General features: G+C 46.2%; 1 protein-coding gene across 4 annotated transcripts in view; it reads right to left on the reverse strand.

The window, feature by feature from the left end:
- Positions 1-23,118, reverse strand: part of SPAG16 (sperm associated antigen 16) — a 477,747-nt gene that overhangs the window by 264,130 nt on the left and 190,499 nt on the right. For all 4 annotated transcript variants that reach the window (XM_077319325.1, XM_077319327.1, XM_077319328.1 and 1 more), the window contains exon 11: positions 6,373-6,516. In XM_077319325.1, coding sequence (XP_077175440.1) covers positions 6,373-6,516 — 144 coding nt within the window. The remainder of the gene's footprint in view (positions 1-6,372; positions 6,517-23,118) is intronic.

The following is a 23,118-nucleotide window of genomic DNA, read 5'->3' on the forward strand; positions in this document are numbered from 1 at the left end:
GGCTGATCTCTTCCAGATGGCACCTGAAGGTCTCCCGCTATTACAACTGATCTCTAGAGCAGGGGTAGTCAACCTGTGGTCCTCCAGATGTTCATGGACTACAATTCCCAAGAGCCCCTGCCAGCAAATGCTGGCAGGGGCTCATGGGAATTGTAGACCATGAACATCTGGAGGACCACAGGTTGACTATCCCTGCTCTAGATGATCAAGATCAGATTAGATTCCCTGGAGAATATGGCTGCTTTGGAGGGCGGACCCCGTGGCACCGTACCCTGCTGTGATGCCTCCACAAACCCTGCCAGCCACTGACTCCACCCCCTAAAACCTCCAGATATTACCCAACTTGGGGCTGGTAACCCAACCCAGAAGGGATGGAATTCCATGGAATCCACCTTCCAAAGCAAGTGAGCTGATCTCTGTAGTCCAGTGATTCTGGGATAACTCCAGGCCCCCATCGATATGTCTAGCCGATGACATGATTCTATGGCCTCTTACTCAAGGACATTTCAAAGAGTAGGAAACTCCTGCAAAGAAAAAAAAAACATTACACCCAAGCTACTCTAAGGCCAAGGTTAGGGTATTAGAAAAGAAATGTGGTATGTTTTGGAGGCCTATCAATAGTAATGTGTGGCCATTTCAAGTACCTCGGGGTGATGAACTCTGAGACTTTTTCCTGGAAGGCCCATATGGCAACAGCAAAGGCTTCGGTCACAACTGGGGCTATCCCCAAGTCCTATAGAACAGGGGTAGTCAACCTGGGGTCCCCCAGGTTTGCTGGCAGGGGCTCATGGGAATTGTAGTCCATGAACATCTGGAGGAGCACAGGTTGCCTACCCCTGCGTTAGAACCTGTTTTGAAACTGTTCCAAATCAAAGTTATGGCTCAACTGCTGTACGGCAGGGTCAACAGCACAGGCACAAGTTTGGAAATGGTCCAGAATTCCTTTACAAAGAGAATTTTGACTCTGCCTCAAGGTACAGCAGCTGCCTGGATGTGGGCCCCATTTGCCTTCTCCTCCCTCAGCATTTCCCCCCTTGCTGCTTTGACGGACCACATGAGAAGGTTGAATAATTTTCCACCTCAGCATCTATAGAGGCTGTTTTTTCCCTAGCTGCAGAAAGATACCACCTGGGTCACTGGCTGTCATAGGATTTTTGTGCTTACCCGGAATTAGTTGACTCCTGGGGCCACACTTCGGATGGCCCTGAAACTTGTTACCAAATATTTAATGAAGATGGTGGTGCTGCTGAATTATTAAAGCTCCAGGTTTTCTCCTTGGTTTAAACTGCACAGATGTCTGGCGTACAAAGAAGAAGACGAGAAGAAAACCCTGCAGGGGGCAGCAAGAAGACAATTATACAGGACAGGGAGATCCTGTTAAGAGTCATTCCTTGTCTGTCTCCAGATTGCTACTCTTAAGGGTGATTTCCTCCTTCATCTTGGAAATTCTACAGTTCCTTTCTCTCAGTTAGACATAGAATCACAGAATCACAACCGAAGCTTTCTCTTCTCTTCTCTTCTCTTCTCTTCTCTTCTCTTCTCTTCTCTTCTCTTCTCTTCTCTTCTCTTCTCTTCTCTTCTCTTCTCTTCTCTTCTCTTCTCTTCGTTCTCTTCTCTTCTCTTCTCCTCTCCCCTCCCCTCCCCTGCCCTCCCCTGCCCTCCTCTCCTCGCTTCTCTATCAGATGTGGTAGTTCCAGGTTGTGCAACCTCACTGTGCTAATTACTCTGACAAAAAAGGGGACAACACCAGAATTCTTTACTTGTCTCACACCCCTTTCTCTAAATTCAGAGAAGCATTTATTGTCGTATTATTTCAAAGAACATCAACTGCCATGTTGGCTATCTCATTTGCTTCTTGTAAAAAAACAGCCTCTCCACGGGTGTGTTATTAATGGTGCTCTGGAACACCTCCCCTATCATGTCTGGTTCTGCCATCTCTGGATCCCACGCCCAAATTCTTGCACCCATTTGAGTCAGGCTAGCTGTGCCACACAGTGGCAGGCAAAATAACTTGTTTGACCAACATAGAACGCCAACAGGACCTAGCTAATAACACATCTTTCATTATTAGTGAACCCAATGGATATTCATCTTTCCCTATGACATATCTGTTCAAGCTTGAAGAACCTAGTCATTGGAGGGCCTTCACTTTGGCACGCTGTGATGCCTTCCCTTTGGCGGTATTAGAAGGAAGATATAGGAAAATACCCTATACCGAAAGGAAATGCACCTGTGGTTCTGGACATGTAGAAACCATGGAACATGTTCTCTTTCAGTGTCGATTCTATAATGAGATTCGAACTAGTCTAATTCTTCCACTGCTAGGCAGATTCCCAGGGCGCTCAGGAGAATTTTCACATTTCTCTGCTGCTTGCAGATATAGAAAATAGTAAAACGTATAGAGTTGCCAAGTTCTGCACAGCAGCGATCAAAGTGAACTGGACAGCTGTGTTTATCTACCTTATTCTATTTTCTATTGTTATCTTTTAAGATGTTTTAATTCCTGGTTTTAATGGATGTTTCTGTATCATCTTATGCTGGTCTATGACCGTAATAAAACTAACTTGTTTTCTTTCTGATGAGGTCCAACAAGTTTCCGGTACGAGGAGTTAACGTGTGCTGGCTGCTGTGAAAATCCAAGCTCAATTTTTGCTGGACAGGTAATACGCTGCAATTTATGTTATGTTTTGGCCCCGGAAATGTTTAACATCATTCTCAGCACTGTTGTGGCTTTATTTATCACTGCCTCGGCAGTTGTTTTGTGATACTGTAATGGTCTTTAGCCGTATCTAATAAATTGTACCTACTTTAAACAATTGAGCTGGATGAAATTCAGCTGATGCAGTGCTGAGAAAGATGCCTCCACTGTCATCACTGCCTCTGCATCAGACTGCTAATGGAATGTGTGGCTCACTTTGTCCAATTCATCCTGCGTCTTCCATCATTGAAACCCTAGTTGTCTCTGAATTTGCTTCATATTCCCCCAGCTCCCTGGTAAACGACAGAGGTGGGGCCTCCTAAATCATGGAAGGGGATATCGAAGAAAACCCCTGCTCATGGCTCCAGGAAGCCCATCATTTCATGGAGCTCCAAGGGCATCCAAACAGACATCTTGCAGTGCCAAAGTATTTTATAAAATATCTAGTTTAGCACTTTCTCCCCCACCCTCCAACTGTGGGTAGAGAAGGGATGCTCCCAGCCCACAAGGGATACAAATACAGGAGACAGCTTATTTAACATATGTATTGATTTATACCTTTGTGTTGAATTGTGATGATGTTTTTGCCCAGATTGTATGTTTTTAGTAGGATGTAAACTGCCCTGAGCTTTCCGGGTGGTATAAAAATGTAATAATAAATACATAAATAATAAAGTTCAGCCAAGCCTTCAGAACAGAATGATCTGACCTTGACAAAGGCCTAACCTCCAGCCCCCTAACTGGATCTCCAGCACACCACGCAGTACAGAACAGAAGGTCCGGAATATGTTCCTTTTCATGTACTGAGTACATCACAACATCAGATGGATTGTTGATCACCCTGAGCTTGACCTGACAAGGTTAAGGTTATCAGACTGTGAGAGAGCTAAGATAAAGAAAGACTCACTGAAAAGAATACCTCCAGTTTGTGTTTAGTGAAGGACCTTATTCCCAGCTGGCGCCAACTGTGCCATCTGACATCAGTCAGTTAAGCCAGGCCTGCCAGCAGCTCCAACACAGAGGCATTGCACAACACCAAGGCCAAAGTGGCTCTACCCAGGAAGGCCTCAACATCCACATTTCCCTAGAAGGGATGGAGATGAGGCATGCATTGCTCACTACCATGTCTCCATGTCTTCCTTCATGGACACTCCTCCTACCACCATCCTCTGCCTCTTTGTGTACTCCATAAGAACACCATAAGACCAATTCCACCATTCCATGCCTGACTGCCAGAACTCCCACATTCAAGGATGGGTCTCCCACCACCCAATCTCAAAAACTAAAACTACCCATAAAACTACATCAGACACTGCCCCCACCCACCCCTGAATGGACAAGCCAAAGGGATGGAACTCTCAGAAGCTACCCACCAAGAGTATCATCAGGAAGAGGCCTGTGTTATAAAGAGAAGTGGTGGTTGCAACCAGAGTCAAGCTGCTCAGAAGACTCTTCTCCTGAATCACACTCCATGGACTCAGCTGCTTCTGTGAATTACCCATGCCACCACCCCTATGAATGCACTACATTTGGAACCACAGCAAAAAAGACAACAGCCATGGAGATGAATGGGGCTCCTGGAGATGATAGTGGTCATCTGGCAGCTAAAGGGTCCTCTTATACCTCCCTCCCACCAGAGCTGTCATGGTCAGAGGCTCAAAGCAGAATGTTCAATTCAGACATCCAAAATCTCCCACTCACATGAACTGGATAATGTGGATTATACATAACACAACACACACATATCAGTCTTCTATTCCCAAGGTATTGTATAGACTCGCTTCTCTACTTTTACTGTTAAGGGTATGAAGGGTGCTTAACTTTTCTGGCTCTGAGTGGTTTTACTAACTGACCCCACCCATGCTATTATTCCTCTCTCCACAACAGACACCCTGTGGGGTAGATGAGGCTGAGAGAGCCCTGATATTACTGAGGAAGAAGAAGAGTTGGTTCTTATATGCCGCTTTTCTCTACCCAAAGGAGTCTCAAAGCGGCTTCCAATCGTCTTCCCTTTCGTCTCCCCACAACAAACACCCTGTGAGGGAGGTGAGGCTGAGAGAGCCCTGATATTCCTACTCAGTCAGAACAGTTTTATCAGTGCCGTGGCAAGCCCAAGGCCACCCAGCTGGCTACATGCGGGGGAGCGCAGAATCGAACCTGGCTTGCCAGATTAGAAGTCCACACTCCTAACCACTACACAAAGAATATGGTGTCTGAGATCTTTCTCTATAAGCCCCCAACCCACATCAGAGCCATATATACCTGAAAAATGAGCTTTTAAAAAAATGCAGATTCATATAATGGGTTTCCAAGTCTCCTGTCTGATAAAGTACTCAAGTGAACTCACAATTTATGTAAAGTTGACCTTAGTGCTTGAGTACTTATATAAACACACAAGTACATATATAGAGAGAGACCTGTAATCCTACATATAATACAGTTCGACTCTTTTAAGTGCGGTTGACTCCAATGAGAGCGTTAAGTGGAAACTGGAAATGCTCCCATTAAAAATGATGGGACTTGAAATGGAAAAAGTTTGAGTCCAGGTGCATGCAGACCAAAGCTTATGCCCAGAATTAAACTCTGTGGGGGCTTAAGGGTACCATTGGACTCAAATTTTATTCTGCAGGTTCAGACCAACACAAATATTATTATTATTACTACCACTACCACTACCACTACCACCACCACCACCACCACCACCACCACTACTACTATTGTTGTTGTTGTTGTTGTTGTTATTATTATACCTATTGTCCGCCATTCAAGGCACGTGGTGGGTTACAAAATTGATCCCAATACAAAGAACTTCCAATAAAAACCCCATTAAACCCTATTAAAATATACAACATAATAGTAACAGGACGGTAAAAATAACCCTATCCTATGGCAGTATGCCCACCTAGAGGGCATTGGTAATGCAGTAACTGATCACTACCAGTGACGTCACAGAACTGGAAGCAAGTGTCTTCCGTGGAGGGAGGGGCACCAGATCTGTGCCCCAAAGGGACAAATAAAATAAACATTGCAACAAGGAATCACCTACAGTCTTTTTAAAACAAGATTTTAACACTCATCTACCTTGTCCCTGTGATGAACACAGAGACAGAATACAGCAAGAGCTGAGGGAACCAGGCGATTGTTTGGGGCCAATAAACACCAAGGCCACCTGGACTCCTTTCTATGTACACCCCCTGAGACCAATGCAAATGACAATTGGCAGCACTAAAAGAGTTAGTGGCTGATAGCTTGTTGATTGTACGATGGGGCTCATGTTAGATGATTTCAACAGGTTTTAACTAAATTAATTATAATCGCTGACATTCGTGCCTCTCTTATGAATTATTGTTTTGTATTTTTTATGAATCATTGAAATAGCTACGTTGAAACTACCCTGAGCCAGCTTGCAGTCGAGAAATCCCAACCATTAATACATCAATAAACAGATCTGAGTAATCTTGGTTAGATGCACAAGCATGTGGGCTAAAGTTTGCAATATACAGATTCCCGAAAGCCCCCAGTCTCCAGCCAACACATCCAAAGCCAAAGGAACATTTACCCCCATGTCTGGCAACCCCGGCAGAGAGCAGAGGGTTTCATCAGCAACAGAAAGCCAGCCATCAGGGAGAGGCAAAGCAAACATGTCTCTTGTTCCTGGGGCTGTCTCTGCTTACCTGGGATGGAAGCAGCACCCAGAGAGCCAGTCCGTGTGACCTTCGCCTTTCATGATGATGTTGCCATTGGGAAAAGCCCACATCTTCCACAGACGGTCATCACTGCCTGTGACGACGATGTCTTTCCTTGGGTGCAAAGCCAAGCTGTGAGAAAGAAAAAGGATGTGTGTTAAGGAATGGTGTTAGGACAGGGCAATCGTTGGTTACATGAGGCACAGACAGGAGAAGATACCACCATCTAGAACAATCTTTCTCAATATTTTTATCATTGAGAACCCCCTGAAACATTCTGCAGGCTTCAAGAAACCCCAGAAGTGGTGCAATCATACAGAATATGGTTGGGAAGCAGAGCTTTGTACATGCCCGCTCGGGGCCCTTCCCACCCATCACTGGCCATTTGGGGAAGGGGGGGGAGGTCGACATGACCATATATCAGGTCATATCACCTGATATATGTTTAACAAATAAAATCCTGGTTGAGAAAGCCTGATCTAGAATCATAGGGCCATAGAGTTGAAAGGGGCCATACAGGCTATGTAGTCCCACCCCTTGCTCAATGCAGGATCAGCCTGAAGTATCCAAGATAAGTGTCTGTCCAGCCCCTGCTTGAAGATGGCCAGTGAGGGGGAGCTCACCACCTCCTTAGGCAGCCTATTCCACTGCTCAACTACTCTGACTGTGAAAAAAAAATCCCTGATATCTAGCCAGTACCGTTATAGGCATAGTTTAAAGCCATCATTGTCCCAGATCCCCTTATCTTGGCTGGCTTCCATGGGAGATGCAGAGATGTGCCCCACAAACCCAACCAGGCCATTCTAAATTGGGTGACATGATGAGTAAGAAGAGGGTCAGTGACTGATGGTTTCCACTATTAACCCCTTTATGGGTGTCTTGAATATCTGTCTCCCTATTTCAAGGGAAATTAGTTTAAAAAGTAAATTAATTCTCACAGGCCAGGAATTCTGGGTTTTTTTTTGGGGGGGGGCATCATCTGGGCATGAAATTGAGGTCACTGCAGGTAGTAGTGAATTTCCTGTTTTCTGCAAGGGGTTGGACTAGATTAGCGATCCCCAACCTGTGGGCCGCAGACCACATGTGGTCCGTTGACTAATTGGAGGTGGGCCACGAAGGACGCCTTCTCCCCCCCCCGGCCCTTTACAACACACTTTGGGTGTCATTGTCTCCCATCACTCCTAGATGGGACTATCTCGTTGCAGAGAAACAAGCTCAGGGTTCCCATTGATTTGTCATTGTCATGAGTTAAAATTTCCATGAAAATAAAATGTTCCTTATGTTCATTGTTGTGGCGTGTCTGTATCTTATTTTGAAGGGATGTTTAAACATTACCATAGTGATCAGAGAGCGTTAGGGCAGTGGTTGAGAGGAGAGGAGTAAACTACCCCCCCCACCGGGCCTCAGTAAAATTGTTGAGCATTGAGTGGTCCCCGGTGATAAAAAGGTTGGGGACCACTGGACTAGATGACCCTGGAGATCCCTTCCAGCTCTGTGATTCTATGATTCTATGCTATGACTTCTGGATCAAAAAACCAACCAAGCAAAAAACCAGGCCCTGCCCTTTATTCAGAATCTCTTCCACCACGTGCACTCCATTGTTCCCAGTATGCTTATAATGAGGTGGGATAGAAAGAAGTTGGAGTCTCCTGGAACTTTTAAGACCAACAAAGAGTTATCCAAGATATAAGCTCTCAGGTACAAGCATATTTCTTCAGATACAATGAAACGAAATGTCCACAACCATACATATAGGTAGAGAGATGGGGTGGAGGGTAGGGGGGAGAGTCAATTGCCAGGAAGGTTTAGGGAGAGTGCAGATGCATAATTAACTGGGCAATTACAGCAGAGAGGGGACTGAGGCAGCCGCCAGAACCTTTGCGAATGGCCTTCAGTCAGCATACAAATACGGAAGTTCTGACGTCAGCGGCAGAGGTCAACAAGTTCAAGTCCGGGCGCAAACAGGAACGGAGAGCCCAGTACGTCCAGTTGACCGTTCCTTTGCTTACAACTGAAACAGCTTTCCTTAAATGTGAAATGTTAGCAACCCCCCGCTTCTCCGTAGCCTTTCCCTTAAACATCTTTAAAAAAAAATTTTTTTACCACCTATGTTATCTGTAATAATCTGCAGCAAGCGCGGTGGTTAAAAATAACATGGATCGCATATCAGAGCAAATAAGTGCTTGCCACTGGAACGTCAGGCCGCATGTACAATTCATTGGTTTCTTCCTCCTCTTTTAAGATGTTAATTGCAGAGCTCCTGCAGCACACTCCAGCCACTCAAGACTTGTACAACCAGAAGTGAGCAACGTTTAATTAGCGGGCGGGTTGGTGACACCGGCAGGGTGGAGCCGGGTCTCAGAAAAAGGGAGACAGATCCATCCCCACATGAGTGCCAAGCATGCAGCATTAATTAGGCGCCCTTGCCTTCCTTCGGGCAACTAAGCTGTGCGGAGTTTGCCTCCTCTTTGCTCAGAGAGTCTAATTATTTGCTGTGCAGAAGGACTAGTTGATATGAGCGAAAGTAAGGGACAAGGCGATATGGCGTGTCACCCGGGCCCCTTCCTTCGACTCCTCTTTACGCACGACAGTTTCAAACTTAATAGAAACCAATCTTGTCATTTTCGGCAGCATCTAGTTCATTAATATACCTTCTGCAAAATTAGAAACTATTTAGCTCTCGTCAGAGCATGAAGGAGATGCAAGCGGATGCAGAAGGAATGTTAAATGGATGTGGGAGAGTTGGTATTTTGTAAGGTCAGGAGAGGAAAGGGGCAAGCAAAGTCAGAGAGGGAATAGGGCGTGTCCAGAGGAGGGCAACCAAGGTGGTGAGGGGTTTGGAGACCAAGATGTATGAGGAAAGGTTGGGGGAGCTTCGTCTGTTTAGTCTGGAGAGGAGACAATTGAGAGGGGATCTGATAACCATCTTCAAGTATATAAAAGGCTGCCATGTAGAGGATGGAGCAGAGTTGTTCTCTCTTGCCCCAGAGGGACAGACCAGAATGAATGGGATGAAATTAATTCAAAAGAAATTCCGCCTAACATCAGGAAGAAGTTCCTGACAGTGGTTTCTCAGTGGAACAGGCTTCCTCGAGAGGTGGTGGGTTCTCCATCTTTGGAAATCTTTAAACAGAGGCTGGAGAGCCATCTGACAGAGAGGCTGATTCTGTGAAGGCTTAAGGGGCTGGCAGGTTACAGTGGATGAGCGATGGGGTTGTGAGTGTCCTGCATAGTGCAGGGGGTTGGCCTGAAGGACCCAGGAGGTCCCTTCCAACTCTATTATTCTATGAATGACTTTGTATTCCATGAGAAGTTAGTATGATGATGTGATGGGCATCGGTCCACAGCTCCAGCATGTGGCATACCAGTTTGGAACTGTGTTCCAGCAGAATCAGCACAGTGAACCATTGGAAACTAAAACAATGTGCACACGCGGCAATGATGGCAACTAGGCATTGTGGCAGTGAGTAGCTTCAGCAATTATTTCACTGGAGCATCTCTTGGCAAGTCTTAGTGGAAGCACAAAGCTTACTAATTCTGACTTGATGTGTTTTGTTTTGTGATGGTCCATGTGGGAACGAATGACATGTCCCTGAATACCATTGCTCCTATTAAAAAAGACTATCAAGATCTGGGGAGGAAGCTCAAGCAAATGGGGGCACAAGTGGTATTCTCTTCAATCTTGCCTGTCAGGGGAAGAGGAATGCATCGGGAGAGGAAGATAATGGAGATGAATCACTGGCTGCGTAGTTGGTGCCGGCAGGAGAGATTTGGTTTCTGGGACCATGGGATAGGCTTTCTTGAGGAAGGCCTACTAGCACCTGATGGGACTGCACTTATCGAAACTGGGGAAGAATGTGTTTGGCAGGAACCTGGGGAGATTCATCAGGAGAGCTTTAAACTAAAGCCACTAGGGTAAGGAGACGATCAACATAGGGAGTGTATGGAAGGAAAACTATCGGAGGCAGCCCAACCGGCAAGGCCAGCTCATAGGGAATCAAAACTAAAAGGATTCAGATGTCTTTATATTAACGCCCAAAGCATGGGCAATAAAAAGGAAGAGCTGGAACTTCTCATACTGATGGAAAGGTATGATCTAGTAGGCATCACAGAAACTTGGTGGAATGATTCTCATGACTGGAATGTAATGGTGGATGGATATGAACTGTTCAGAAAAAACAGAATAGATCGAAGAGGTGGAGGAGTGGCACTGTATGTGAAGAAAGGGCTTACCTGTCAGGAAATTCTAGTGAAGGAGAGCATATCTACAGTGGAAAGCATCTGGGTGAAAATAAGCGAGGGGAAAACAAACAGTGTGGTGGTTGGTGTCTGCTACCGACCGCCTGACCAACGAGAGGATGTGGATGCTGCACTTTGTGAGCAGCTTGAGAAAATATCCAAACAGCAGGACCTTGTCATCATGGGTGAATTCAATTTCCCAGATGAGTGCTGGGAAACAAACTCTGCGAAGCGTCCTCAGTCATGCAAGTTTCTGACCTGCCTGGCTGACAATTTCATTTATCAAATGGTAGATGAACCCACAAGAGGTTCAGCCATACTGGACTTAATACTGACCAACAGGCAAGAGTTGGTGGATGAGGTGAAGGAGGTGGGGACCCTAGGGGGAAGTGACCATGTCCTCATAGAATTCCTTTTGAGATGGGGAGCCAAGGAAGCTTGTAGCCAGACGCGGATGTTGGATTTTCGTAGGGCAAACTTTAATAAACTCAGAGACATGATGAGTGTCATACCATGGACGAGAACGCTGGAAGGGAAGGGAGCATGTGAAGGGTGGGCGCTACTCAAACAAGAGCTATTGCATGCTCAATCAATGACTATTCCAGAAATACGAAAACACTGCAGGAGCTCTAAGAAGCCTATTTGGATGAACAGAGAACTTCAAGAGGAACTAAGAAAAAAAAGGAAAATGTTCAGGAAATGGAGGGAAGGACAGAGCTCTAAAGAAGAGTACCTACAGGTTACTAGGCACTGTAGATCAATCATCAGAAAGGCCAAAGCTGAGAGTGAGCTAAGATTGGCCAGGGAAGCCCATTGTAACAAGAAAAGATTTTTCAGTTATGTGAGGAGCAAACGTAAAGTAAAGGAGGCAATAGGCCCACTGTTGGGTGCGGATGGACAAACTCTAACGAAAGATGCAGAGAAAGCAGAAAGGCTTAGTGCCTATTTTACATCTGTTTTTTCCCACAGGTCAAAGTGTTTAGGCACATCTAGAGATGGCTGTAGCCAAAGGATAGTGTCTGGGTGGCAGGTTAACATGGATAGAGAGGTTGTCGAGAGGCATTTAGCTGCACTGGATGAGTTCAAATCCCCTGGTCCAGATGAAATGCACCCGAGAGTACTCAAAGAACTTTCCAGAGAACTTGCACAGCCCTTGTCCATCATCTTCGGAACCTCTTTAAGGACTGGAGATGTCCCGGAGGACTGGAAAAGAGCAAACGTTATTCCGATCTTCAAAAAAAGGAGGAAGGATGACCCGGGAAACTACAGACCAGTGAGTCTGACCTCTGTTGTGGGGAAGATAATGGAGCAGATATTAAAGGGAGCGATCTGCAAACATCTGGAGGACAATTTGGTGATCCAAGGAAGTCAGTATGGATTTGTCTCCAACAGGTCCTGCCAGACCAACCTAGTTTCCTTTTTTGACCAAGTAACAGGTTTGCTGGATCGGGGAAATTTGGTTGATGTCATTTACTTGGATTTTAGTAAAGCTTTTGACAAGGTTCCCCATGATGTTCTGATGGATAAGTTGAAGGACTGCAATCTGGATTTTCAGATCGTTAGGTGGATAGGGAATTGGTTAGAGAACCGCACTCAAAGAGTTGTTGTCAATGGTGTTTCATCAGACTGGAGAGAGGTGAGTAGCGGGGTACCTCAGGGTTCGGTGCTCGGCCTGGTACTTTTTAACATATTTATTAATGATCTAGATGAGGGGGTGGAGGGACTACTCATCAAGTTTGCAGATGACACCAAATTGGGAGGACTGGAATATACTCCGGAAGATAGAGACAGAGTTCAACGAGATCTGAACACAATGGAAAAATGGGCAAATGAGAACAAGATGCAATTTAATAAAGATAAGTGTAAAGTTCTGCATCTGGGTCAGAAAAATGAAAAGCATGCCTACTGGATGGGGGATACGCTTCTAGGTAGCACTGTGTGTGAACGAGACCTTGGGGTACTTGTGGATTGTAAACTAAACATGAGCAGGCAGTGTGATGCAGCGGTAAAAAAGGCAAATGCCATTTTGGGCTGTATCAACAGAGGCATCACATCAAAATCACAAGATGTCATAGTCCCATTGTATACGGCACTGGTCAGACCACACCTGGAGTACTGTGTGCAGTTATGGAGGCCTCACTTCAAGAAGGACGTAGATAAAATTGAAAGGGTACAGAGGAGAGCGACGAAGATGATCTGGGGCCAAGGGACCAAGCCCTATGAAGATAGGTTGAGGGACTTGGGAATGTTCAGCCTGGAGAAAAGGAGGTTGAGAGGGGACATGATAGCCCTCTTTAAGTATTTGAAAGGTTGTCACTTGGAGGAGGGCAGGATGCTGTTTCTGCTGGCTGCAGAGGAGAGGACACGCAGTAATGGGTTTAAACTTCAAGTACAACGATATAGGCTAGATATCAGGAAAAAGTTTTTCACAGTCAGAGTAGTTCAGCAGTGGAATAGGCTGCCTAAGGAGGTGGTGAGCTCCCCCTCACTGGAAGTCTTCAAGCTAAGGTTGGATACACACTTTTCTTGGATGCTTTAGGATGCTTAGGGCTAATCCTGCGTTGAGCAGGGGGTTGGACTAGATGGCCTGTATGGCCCCTTCCAACTCTATGATTCTATGATTCTATGATTCTATGATTCTATGAGACGATAGTTGTAAAAAAATTCGCTACACTGCAGTTTGCTTGAAGACTCCCCTCTTCGGGACATCAAAGGGAAATAAACAATATCTGTTATCTCGGGCCTATATTACCAATAGAGGCATTTTGAGTGGATCTTCGGTTACTCAGAAAAGAAAACCTTCGACTTGAAGCAAAAGGTTTCTTTTACTCAGCAAGAATACTCTTAATGAGTTGACCAGAACTCTGAGGTAATAAAACAGGGCAAACTGGCTAAACTAACAGATTTAATCGCAAGATAAATAAGCCTATAACAATCGTGGCAGGAGCATAGCATCCTGAAATTCCACTCGGGGAAGGCTTCAGGGGGTAGGCAGAGTGGAAGTCCTAGACCAGCCTGGATGCCCAAATGTGGGCGGAATCCCTGATGTTCATACAGAATTATTTTAACCTGTATAGCTGGACAGATCTCTAGTCATCAATCAGAAGCCCAGCAGGACAAGAGCCCCACCTGGCCTCACCGACTTTCTCAATACACTTGATGGACCCCATGACACCCACAGGTACCATTCTGGGGACTCCCACCTTATGCCAGGTCACCTTATGCCAGGTCCCACCTTATGCCAACAACAGCACATGGTTCTGTCTGGGCCAACTGCAAGATGAAAAGGAGGAGGATGGTTTGCTGCCCTATCTGGCCGCACCCAGTGGCAGCTGGGCGGATGGTGCTTGGACTGCAGAGCCTAGCCAGAGTCCACACCAGAGCAAGTCCAGTCCGAGTTGATAGGTATCAAGGCAAGCAGAGTTAGGGGCAAGACAAAGAGCAGTAGAGGGAAAGCCAAGGTCAGAGTACAGAGAAACAGATAGCCAGTCCAATTACCAAGTGCAAGGTCAAAAGCCATTTGCCAGAGTTCAGGGAAGCCAATAGTAGTCACAGGAGTTCAGGAGTTTGCAGGGACAAGGAATCCGAGCCGGCCGGGTTTCTGCATAAATAGTACCCACACTAACATGTTGCTGCAGCCCTGCCTAAAACAGCCCAACTAATGTGCTGAGTGATTCCAGTTGGCCCATCACTCACTCTCCTCCGAATCTGCATCAGCTGTGTCGGGTCTACGCTGGCATTGAGCCAGCAGCCTTGCACTCCTTCACGTTCCATGGCACTTCCTTTTCCCTTCATCCTTAAACGCCCAACCAACGCCTCCACCGGACCATCGTCTGACTCTGGCTGTGCTGGGCCTGGGCATACAGCCAGCTCCTTCCTCTCACTCCCTGCTTGCTCTGCAGTGTGTGTGAAGGAATCTGCAGCTGATGCTGGCTGTCCTGATGATGAATGTGGAACAGGCTCGAGTTGCTGTGGCAACTCCTCGAAGATGGGAGGTGGCAGTGGGGGCATGACAGATGGGTTCCATGGACCAGAGCGGGCAGGAGAGCTTTGCCATAGGTGAATATACTCTGAGGGGTAAGCATGCTAACTACAGAGAATGCCATTGCCTATTAAATAATGTCAGTAGTAAAAGAGAAAGACCCAAACTGAGATGGATGGACTCAGTAAAGGAAGTCACGGACCTTGGTTTACAAAGCAAGAAGAAGAAGAAGAAGAAGAAGAAGAAGAAGAAGAAGAAGAAGAAGAAGAAGAAGAAGAAGAAGAAGAAGAAGAAGAAGAAGAAGAAGAAGAAGAAGAAGAAGAAGAAGAGTTGGTTCTTATATGCTGCTTCTCTCTACCAGGAGTTTCAAAACGGCTTATGATTGCCTTTCCTTTCCTCTCACCCCAGCAGATACCCTATGAGGTTAGGTGAAGCTGAGAGAGTCCTGATATTACTACTCAGTCAGAACAGTTCTATCAGTGCTGTGGCAAGCCCAAGGTCACCCTGCTGGCTGCATGGAGGAGTGGGGAATGAAACCCAGCTTGCCAGATTAGAAGCTGGTGCTCTTAACCACACCACCAACGGTGGCTGTCCACACCAAGTTAGCTGAGCAAGACAGTTAATGAAAAGACATTTGGGAAGTTGTTAATTCATAAGGTTGTAAATGGACAGCACACAACATACATGCATCAAATGTCCAAGTAAAAGTATCTTCTACAGCTAAGAAGACTGCTTCTTCCTTTTTTAGAATTTTTATGTTCTGCAACTGTCAGGATAAATATACATTTATCCAACCCTCTTTACAGAAATAAAGAGCATTTTGGTTCAAACTATTGTTTGAATATTTATTTACCTCTTTAATTTTCTCTGTACTGGTGACATAAATGAATCTATCCACCCACCCCCTCAATTTTTACTTTGTTCCAAAATCTAACACAATATAATTTAGCCCACCAAGGAAGGCAGACAAAGAAAATGGCGCAATACCTCTGCTTCTCACTTGCCTTGAAATCTCCCAGTTCGGTTTGCCATAAGCTGGTTGTGAACTCATGGCACATAGCTACGTGCTGTGTTTATCATGACCAAATACACATCAGCCAGTGTTCTGCCCTACAGTTGGTGAATTGTGTACAGCACGGGAGGCTGACCTCCGTAAAAGATAAGCACTGGTCTTTAATGCCAGGTAGTTGCTTGGTATATTCTTTGCTAGCTTCTGCCCCCTGATTTCTGGAATACGCTACACCACTTAAGGCCTGATTAGGTAGAGTGCTAAAATATAAGGTCAAAGGAGCAAACAAGGAAACGTTGTGGAAGAAAGTACAAGCGTTCTTTGACTCCATCAGCAATTCCTACGGCGTGACCTTCGCCATTTTTCATTGTACGTCTTTCTGCCACGCTGAAAACGATAAACCATTTTACCCATTTTCCTTTGCTATAAAAAGACAGCGAATGTTCCCAAACTGAATTTTTTTTAGCTTGACCCAACTGTAACGATGTGGAGTGCTTTTGCAGCAACTCCCCTCGGTAGCTTGCTTGAGATTAACGTTCACCATTATTGTTAGCTATTCCCGGGTTTCTGTTGCGTGGCAGTATTTTCACAGATGGTTAGAAGCAATGCATCGCTCCGTACACTTCTGGAGAGAATGTGACATGAGACTTGCCACTTGGCAAGTTCTATTACGTTACAAAGGTTTATCAAATCAGGTCTTTTAAAATTAATTTACAAATACAGTATTGGTCTGTCAATTCAAATTTCAACATTAATGCGGACTCTGACTATAATACATTTGTAAAAAGGTGACTAGATATGCCACCTTTCGAAGCAGAAGTCCTGCCGTCTCCAAAGTATTTATTTATTTATCATATGGTATGCATAGCATGTAGCAGGGGGATCTGAGGAATGCCTGCCAGACAGGCAAGGGGTGTTAGGAGGTAATTTGTAATTTCCTGCTCACATGTCATGACCCCTAATGTTCCTTGGAGGAACTACCACCTGTCAGAGTTCTAGATTTGTAGGCAAGAAAACTTCTATTTTGGAGAGTTTCTTTATTCTCAAGCAAAGACATCCAGCAGTAAGATAGGCAGAACCGAGGTTACAAGCAAGGGTTCGCATACATAAAACACAGGTTCATCCCCTTCCCTTCCTCCCATGGGAAAGTGAGGACTCGGGTTTCAAAGGCAGATCAAACATCTCTACAATCTAAGTGCCAAGCGCAGGGAGGCAAAGGAAGGAGGGTATCTCAGCACAGCTCTGTTGTGGGAAGCTCACGCCATAAAACACAAGTCAGGGAATTCGGCCTTGAGGTGTGAACTAAAACAGGAACTGGAAAACATCACAGGTCAGGAAGAGCCCCAGACATCAATCACCGAAATCAATTACAAACCATGTGGCAGAAACCCTGGATCCGGACACCATCCAAATTCTGGGCGGTCTCCCTGCTTAGCTTCTACTATCTGACTGGATTGGGTTTGCCCGGGTTACTCTAATCATTACCCCTAATGTTCTTTGGAGAAACTACAACCCAAATCCCTGGAGGGCTCCCATCCAAATATTAGCCCGGGTCAGCCCTGATTAGCTAATGGGAGCTAACGGGATTGGTCAAGGATATTCCATATTCAGGGAGAGCATCATGCCCTACTGCTGCTCCAACTGCTGTGGAAAGCTTGACACCACATGTCTAATGGAAGTTCCTGTAAGCCAGCCTGAAGACATTTGGGGAGCAAAAGCCCAAGTCCATTTTGGCAATACATGTGACTAGAGCACCAGGCACAAAGACAATGTTGCAGCCTGAGCTTTACATGCATGGCGTTGCAGGTTCTGTCCTACATGCAAAGTCAAAAGGATCTCCAAGAAGAAGACTAGACAGTACTTCTGCCTGAATCCACTGGGAGACACGGGCAGTCAAAACGGGCAGAGCTGGGATAAGTGGCACGTTAGTTTCCCATGTTCACACGCGTGTCCTCATTTTTCCTTCCTGCCTTTGTCCCACTAGTCAGCAAGACACGCTGCTTTTTAAAACAGCTGCCTGAGTTGGTGTGATGAGATCTACCTGGACAGCCCAGATGTGCTTTTTTACTCCTTTCAAAGGTAATTCAGCGTCTTTGGAGCAAGGTCCGACCACATCTTGGCCACATCTTCAAAAGGCAGTGATTTCCTTGCAGCTCTAAGTGATTTACACACATACAGTCAGAGTAGTTCAGCAGTGGAATAGGCTGCCTAAGGAGGTGGTGAGCTCCCCCTCACTGGCAGTCTTCAAGCAAAGGTTGGATACACACTTTTCTTGGATGCTTTAGGATGCTTAGGGCTGATCCTGCGTTGAGCAGGGGGTTGGACTAGATGGCCTATATGGCCCCTTCCAACTCTATGATTCTAGGATTCTATACACACCCGGCTGCACTGATGAAGAATCAAAAACCGGGGGGTGGGCGGGGGAACTAGCTGTTTTAGAGAGACTATTTTGTCTTCTCTCACCCAGCCTTTGTTGTTGATCAACCTGGTGTCACACAATATAAGTGTTGGAGTTGGGTTCGTCACCGTAGCCTTCATCCCTGCATCCCTGGGGATGGGACAGAGATTATAAGGAATATGAGCAAAGCAGTACAGGACTTGGCCCCTGCGATGGCCAAAAGAATAAACAGGGGATTCGACAGACTCATCAGTGATACTAGCCACGGTGACTGAAGGAAACCTCCACATTCAGAGGCACTAATCCTCTAAATCCCAGATCCAGGAGGCAACATCAGGGGAAGACCTTGGCCTCTGTGCCAAGTTGTTGGGTTTCTAGAGAAACTGCCTGTATGAGACAGGATGATGGACTATTGTCTGCTCCAGCAGGGATCTTCTCTTTTAGGAATGGATGTGGTTTATTTGAACTTAAACATTTCTACCTTTGCCTAGGCCTAATTTTAATAGCAAAGTAACCTTTTGTGTTTCATCCAGGTGGAGGCTTGACATTTCACAGACCTGGAGTATATATATATCTATGGCATAACATCATCAAAGCAATTCTTTTAAGGTCACAGAATAGGGGTTTTATGACATTTGCAGCAGTTCTACATTTTACCACCATTAGATCAGAAAGCTTTCCAGGTGACCTGTGAGTAACCCCATGACTTGACACTGTCGCTTTGTGCACACAGGCCACAGGGCTGTCACCATCCATGCCAGTCCCCCCCCCCCGCCCCCGACTGAGCTATTCACCTAAGTCAGCGGCCACTACTGTTTTCCTGTACATCTTTAAAAGATTTATACCCCACTTCTCTTATCTTCAAAGTCACTATCAACCAAATAAAATTGGAAAGCAACACAATCTCAAAGCTGAAGCTTGTCAAAAGAGCAACAATTAGGGATGCCAGACATTTGCTGGGGGCAGAGAAACCCCCGCTTTGCCATTGTTCCCCTACTTGGGGGGTATCAGAAAGGGGGAAATCCCACCCCCACCCCCCAAATAACAGCCAATTTCGTTGCAGCACTTTATTGGTGCCAGAACATGATACAAGCTGTACCAAGAGCACAGTAAAAACCCACCCAGAAAAACAGCACTTATATACACAATTGATACAATAGAATCACAGAATCACAAAATCATAGAGTTGGAAGGGGCCATACAGGCTATCTAGTCCAACCCCCTGCTCAATGCAGGATCAGCCCTAAGCATCCTAAAGCATCCAAGAAAAGTGTGTATCCAACCTTTGCTTGAAGACTGCCAGTGAGGGGGAGCTCACCACCTCCTTAGGCAGCCTATTCCACTCGGGTATGGCCACGTGCCACATGCCACATTAGCAGTCTAGGGTTGTGCACTTTGGTATCCGAAGTGGCCATTGCAGGCCAAAGCAGCCAGCGGTGTGTAGGGGAGGGGGTGCGGTGGCAGCGTGCAACCCGGTGCCTGCACGGAGGCGCAGGGCTCTGAGCCTGTGTGTGTATGCCAACTGGTGAACCGGTGCCACCCCTACCCCCGCACCAAAGCGCTGGCTGCTTCGTCTTGGAATGGCCACTTTGGACGCTGAAGGGCACAACCCTAATTAGCGCTGATTGGTTTAAACGGATTGGCTAGTTACGTGTCTGTTTGGATCCTGCCTCGGGCCTCAAGCTCAGTCCTCGGCAAATCCACATACACAACACGTTGCAACAATAAAAACCAATGTCTAAGCTAGTTGTGCGGTTAGAGGATCCCAATTAGCCACCTCCAAAGCCCCACAGAAAAAGAGAGGCTTCCCTTCCCCTCTTAAACATGTGCAAGGCGGGTCTCCGAACCATTCCCAGAGTTTTGTACCTTCAGCCTCAGATTTACTGCTCTGAAGGCTGTGATTAGTCCACAGAAATAGAAAACTCTTCAAGAAAAGGGCTTGTATAGCTACTTAGCACCCTTCTGACCAAAAACAAAGTCAAGAACCTAAAAAGACCACTTTGACACCTACATGGCCCATACTGGACACTGAAAGTGCTTACCTCGACCAGGTCCTGCTTTTGAAATGTTAAAGGCCTCGAATGGTTTTATCTGGCCTTCTCGTCCACAGAATTGACTAAGGTCCATAGTGTCCTGAGTATATAATATCATTTTATGTAAAGGAGCTAATTATAGAACCATTTCTGTGTTTCTTGTACATTATGTATGCGTTATTTGATGCCCGACCACTGATAAAGGCAGTAACATTGGTATGCATGTATGCATTGATTTTATTAAGGCTCTGCTATAAGCCTTGGGTTTTTAACTTTAAAAAAATATGAATACTAAATTTTAAAACTGTGTCCTATCCTACAGCGACCTTCGTTCATTTCCTTTATTTTGACTTTTTTAGGTTCTTGTTATTATTTCTTGCAACACCGGTGCCCAGATTACTGCTTTTCCTTGTTATTTCTGGGACAGCATTCAGTGGGCCCCTGGCAAGCAAAAAGTCCTAATTCATAATGCATAGATGGTACATGGGACCCCTGTTGTTTTCTTACCCGCATTTAAAGACTATAATCCGTACAAAGAAAATTGGAGACAACCCCATCATTTCTTTTTGGCTGGTGGAAAGGGATTTTTTTTTTAAGGCAACATTTTCCACCCCCCATGACATAACATGCCCTCCAATATTTCACTATTGCCCTGGTTGCATGGATGATAAAACTCAGTGCTTTTTAAAACAAGATTTTAAAATTCACACTGAAGTTTATTTTTAGCTGTTGCAGCTAAAAATGCATTTTTTGGGGGGGGGGGGAATCTATAAAGCCAAAGCTCAAAGATGTTAATCTGGATCTGGTTCAAGGTTTTGGTTTTGACCTTCAAGGCCCTTCGCGGTCCGGGACCCACATATCTGAGGGACCACCTGTTGCTCTATGCCCCACGCAAGGCCTTGCACTCTGTGGGTGTGAATCTTTTGGTCATTCCTGGCCCCAGGGAAGCTCACCTGGCCTCAACCTGGCCCCTACCTGGTGAAATGAGCCCCCGGAAGAGCTGTGAGCTATGCGGGAACTGTCAGCTTTCCATAGGGCCTGTAAGATGGAGATCCTCCACCGGGTATATGGTTGAGGCCAGTGCAGGAAGACCTAATAGGGCTCCCCCCTTAGGATGTGTCTTTATTGACATGTCCCCTTGCTGTCACAGGAGCAGGTGTACCAGTATGGGGGGGCGTTTTTTTTTTTTTTTACAATTATGCGTTCTTTTGGGAATGCTCTATCAGTATTTTAATGAAATTTTATTGTTACGTGGTTGTATCAAGTGGTACCCACCACTAGCCGGTTACTGGAAGGGGTGGGATATAAATTAAATAAATAAATAAAAATATGAAGTAAGAACAATAACTTCTAATTATCTGTTAAGAGACAATCTATTCAGGAAACCTTTTGAACAGAGTTTTCTAAACAGTTTCCCAGGGGCCAAGCCAGCCGGTCCACTGAGCATAGAGGCACAGCAAGCCATGGAGGTGGCAGGGCCAAGAGCAGGGACTTCCACCATCTCTAGGATTGGCAGCGGAGAAAGTGCAGCAAGCCACAGTGCCATGCTTGCCAACACCCAGCTGGGGTCTGGAGTTCTCCCAGAATTACAACTGAACTCTAGGTGACAGAGATCAGTTCTCCTGGAGAAAATGGCAGCTTCAGAGAGTGAACTCGATAGCATCACATCTCCACTGGCCAGGTCTGCAAGCTTGGGCTGGGGAACTCTTAGAATTGTTGGGGCAGAGCCTGAGGAGGTAGGGTCTGGGGAGGGGAAGCACAACTTCAGTGGGATATAATGCCACAGAGTCTACTGTCCAGGGTGAATTGATCTCTGTTGCCTGGAAATTAGTTGTAATATTGGGAGATCCCCTGCTATCACCTGGCAGTTGGCAACCCTACTTCTTGGCACCCTCCCCAGATTCTGCCCTTGACAGCCTCCACCCTCAAATCTCCAGGAACTTGGAGCCGGCATCCCTACCCAGGGCTGGCCCCAGAAATGTAGTCGAACGGAGAGCTGCATCTTCATCGTGGGGAGGTCAGGGGAAGTAGGGATGCCGGCCTCCATGTGGGAATGCAAAGAGACCGAACTGTCAATGGTTGCAGTGAGCAAGGAACTGGAGTAGATGTCAGACCAGTATGAAGAAGAAGAGTCTTCAAATTAGTGCACGACGCCAAAACGTCAATCAGTTAAATCAGGGGTAGTCAACCTGTGGTCCTCCAGATGTCCATGGACTACAATTCCCATGAGCCCTTGCCAGCAAATGCTGGCAGGGGCTCCTGGGAATTGTAGTCCATGGCCATCTGGAGGGCTGCAGTTTGACTACCCCTGCCCCGGGGGATATTTCAGTGCCATTTCTCGCATTGTTCAGCAGTCCAGCAGGTGTGCACAATGCAGAAAGGGCGGCGAAGGCATCCTGGCTGCTCAGATGAAAAACACCCCCTCTCGGAAAGGAAATTGCCTTGGAGATGAAGCCTACTTTTGCCTTCATGTTGGGGCGGAAGGAGATACCAGAGAACAAGAAGGAACTGTTCCGAGGAAACAGCGATTGCCTCGGATCTTCCTGGCTGGCGATACAGCCCGTGATTTACTTATATAAACAGCTTTCAGTTCCCTTCAAACGAAGCTCTAACGAAAGATAAGCAGCCCAACGTGGCCTTTTCCCTCAGCGTTGGCTGAGGTGAAAGCAGCACAAACTTCTGCCGTGCAGCTGAGAAGCAAGAGAGGCTTCTTTATCTTAGAAAAAACAGATGGTAAACAAAGCAATAACCCCGCAAACAGAAAGGTCCTTGCCGGCCCGGAGGAAGGGCAAAACGTGAGCTATTTCTGTTTCTTGTTAGAATTCTTGAGAGGGCGGAAAGAAAAACTCTCTCAGAGAAGGTTACAAGACATCGCCTTGCCAGGAGGGATTCTGGCAGCAAGGAAATCTGTTGGGATCTTCTGAAGCTGCTTTTCCCCTGACCCGGTGACCACACCACGGGCTGCTGTGGGGGGGAGCAGCTATCCCAGGTCACAGCTGTGTGGAAGGATATCAGATTCTCTGCACACATGTGTGGAGCTGGGCTTGGAAGGGGGAAGACTTCACCCAAAGGG

This window comes from Paroedura picta, chromosome 2, assembly GCF_049243985.1.
Source record: "Paroedura picta isolate Pp20150507F chromosome 2, Ppicta_v3.0, whole genome shotgun sequence".
Taxonomy (NCBI): domain Eukaryota; kingdom Metazoa; phylum Chordata; class Lepidosauria; order Squamata; family Gekkonidae; genus Paroedura; species Paroedura picta.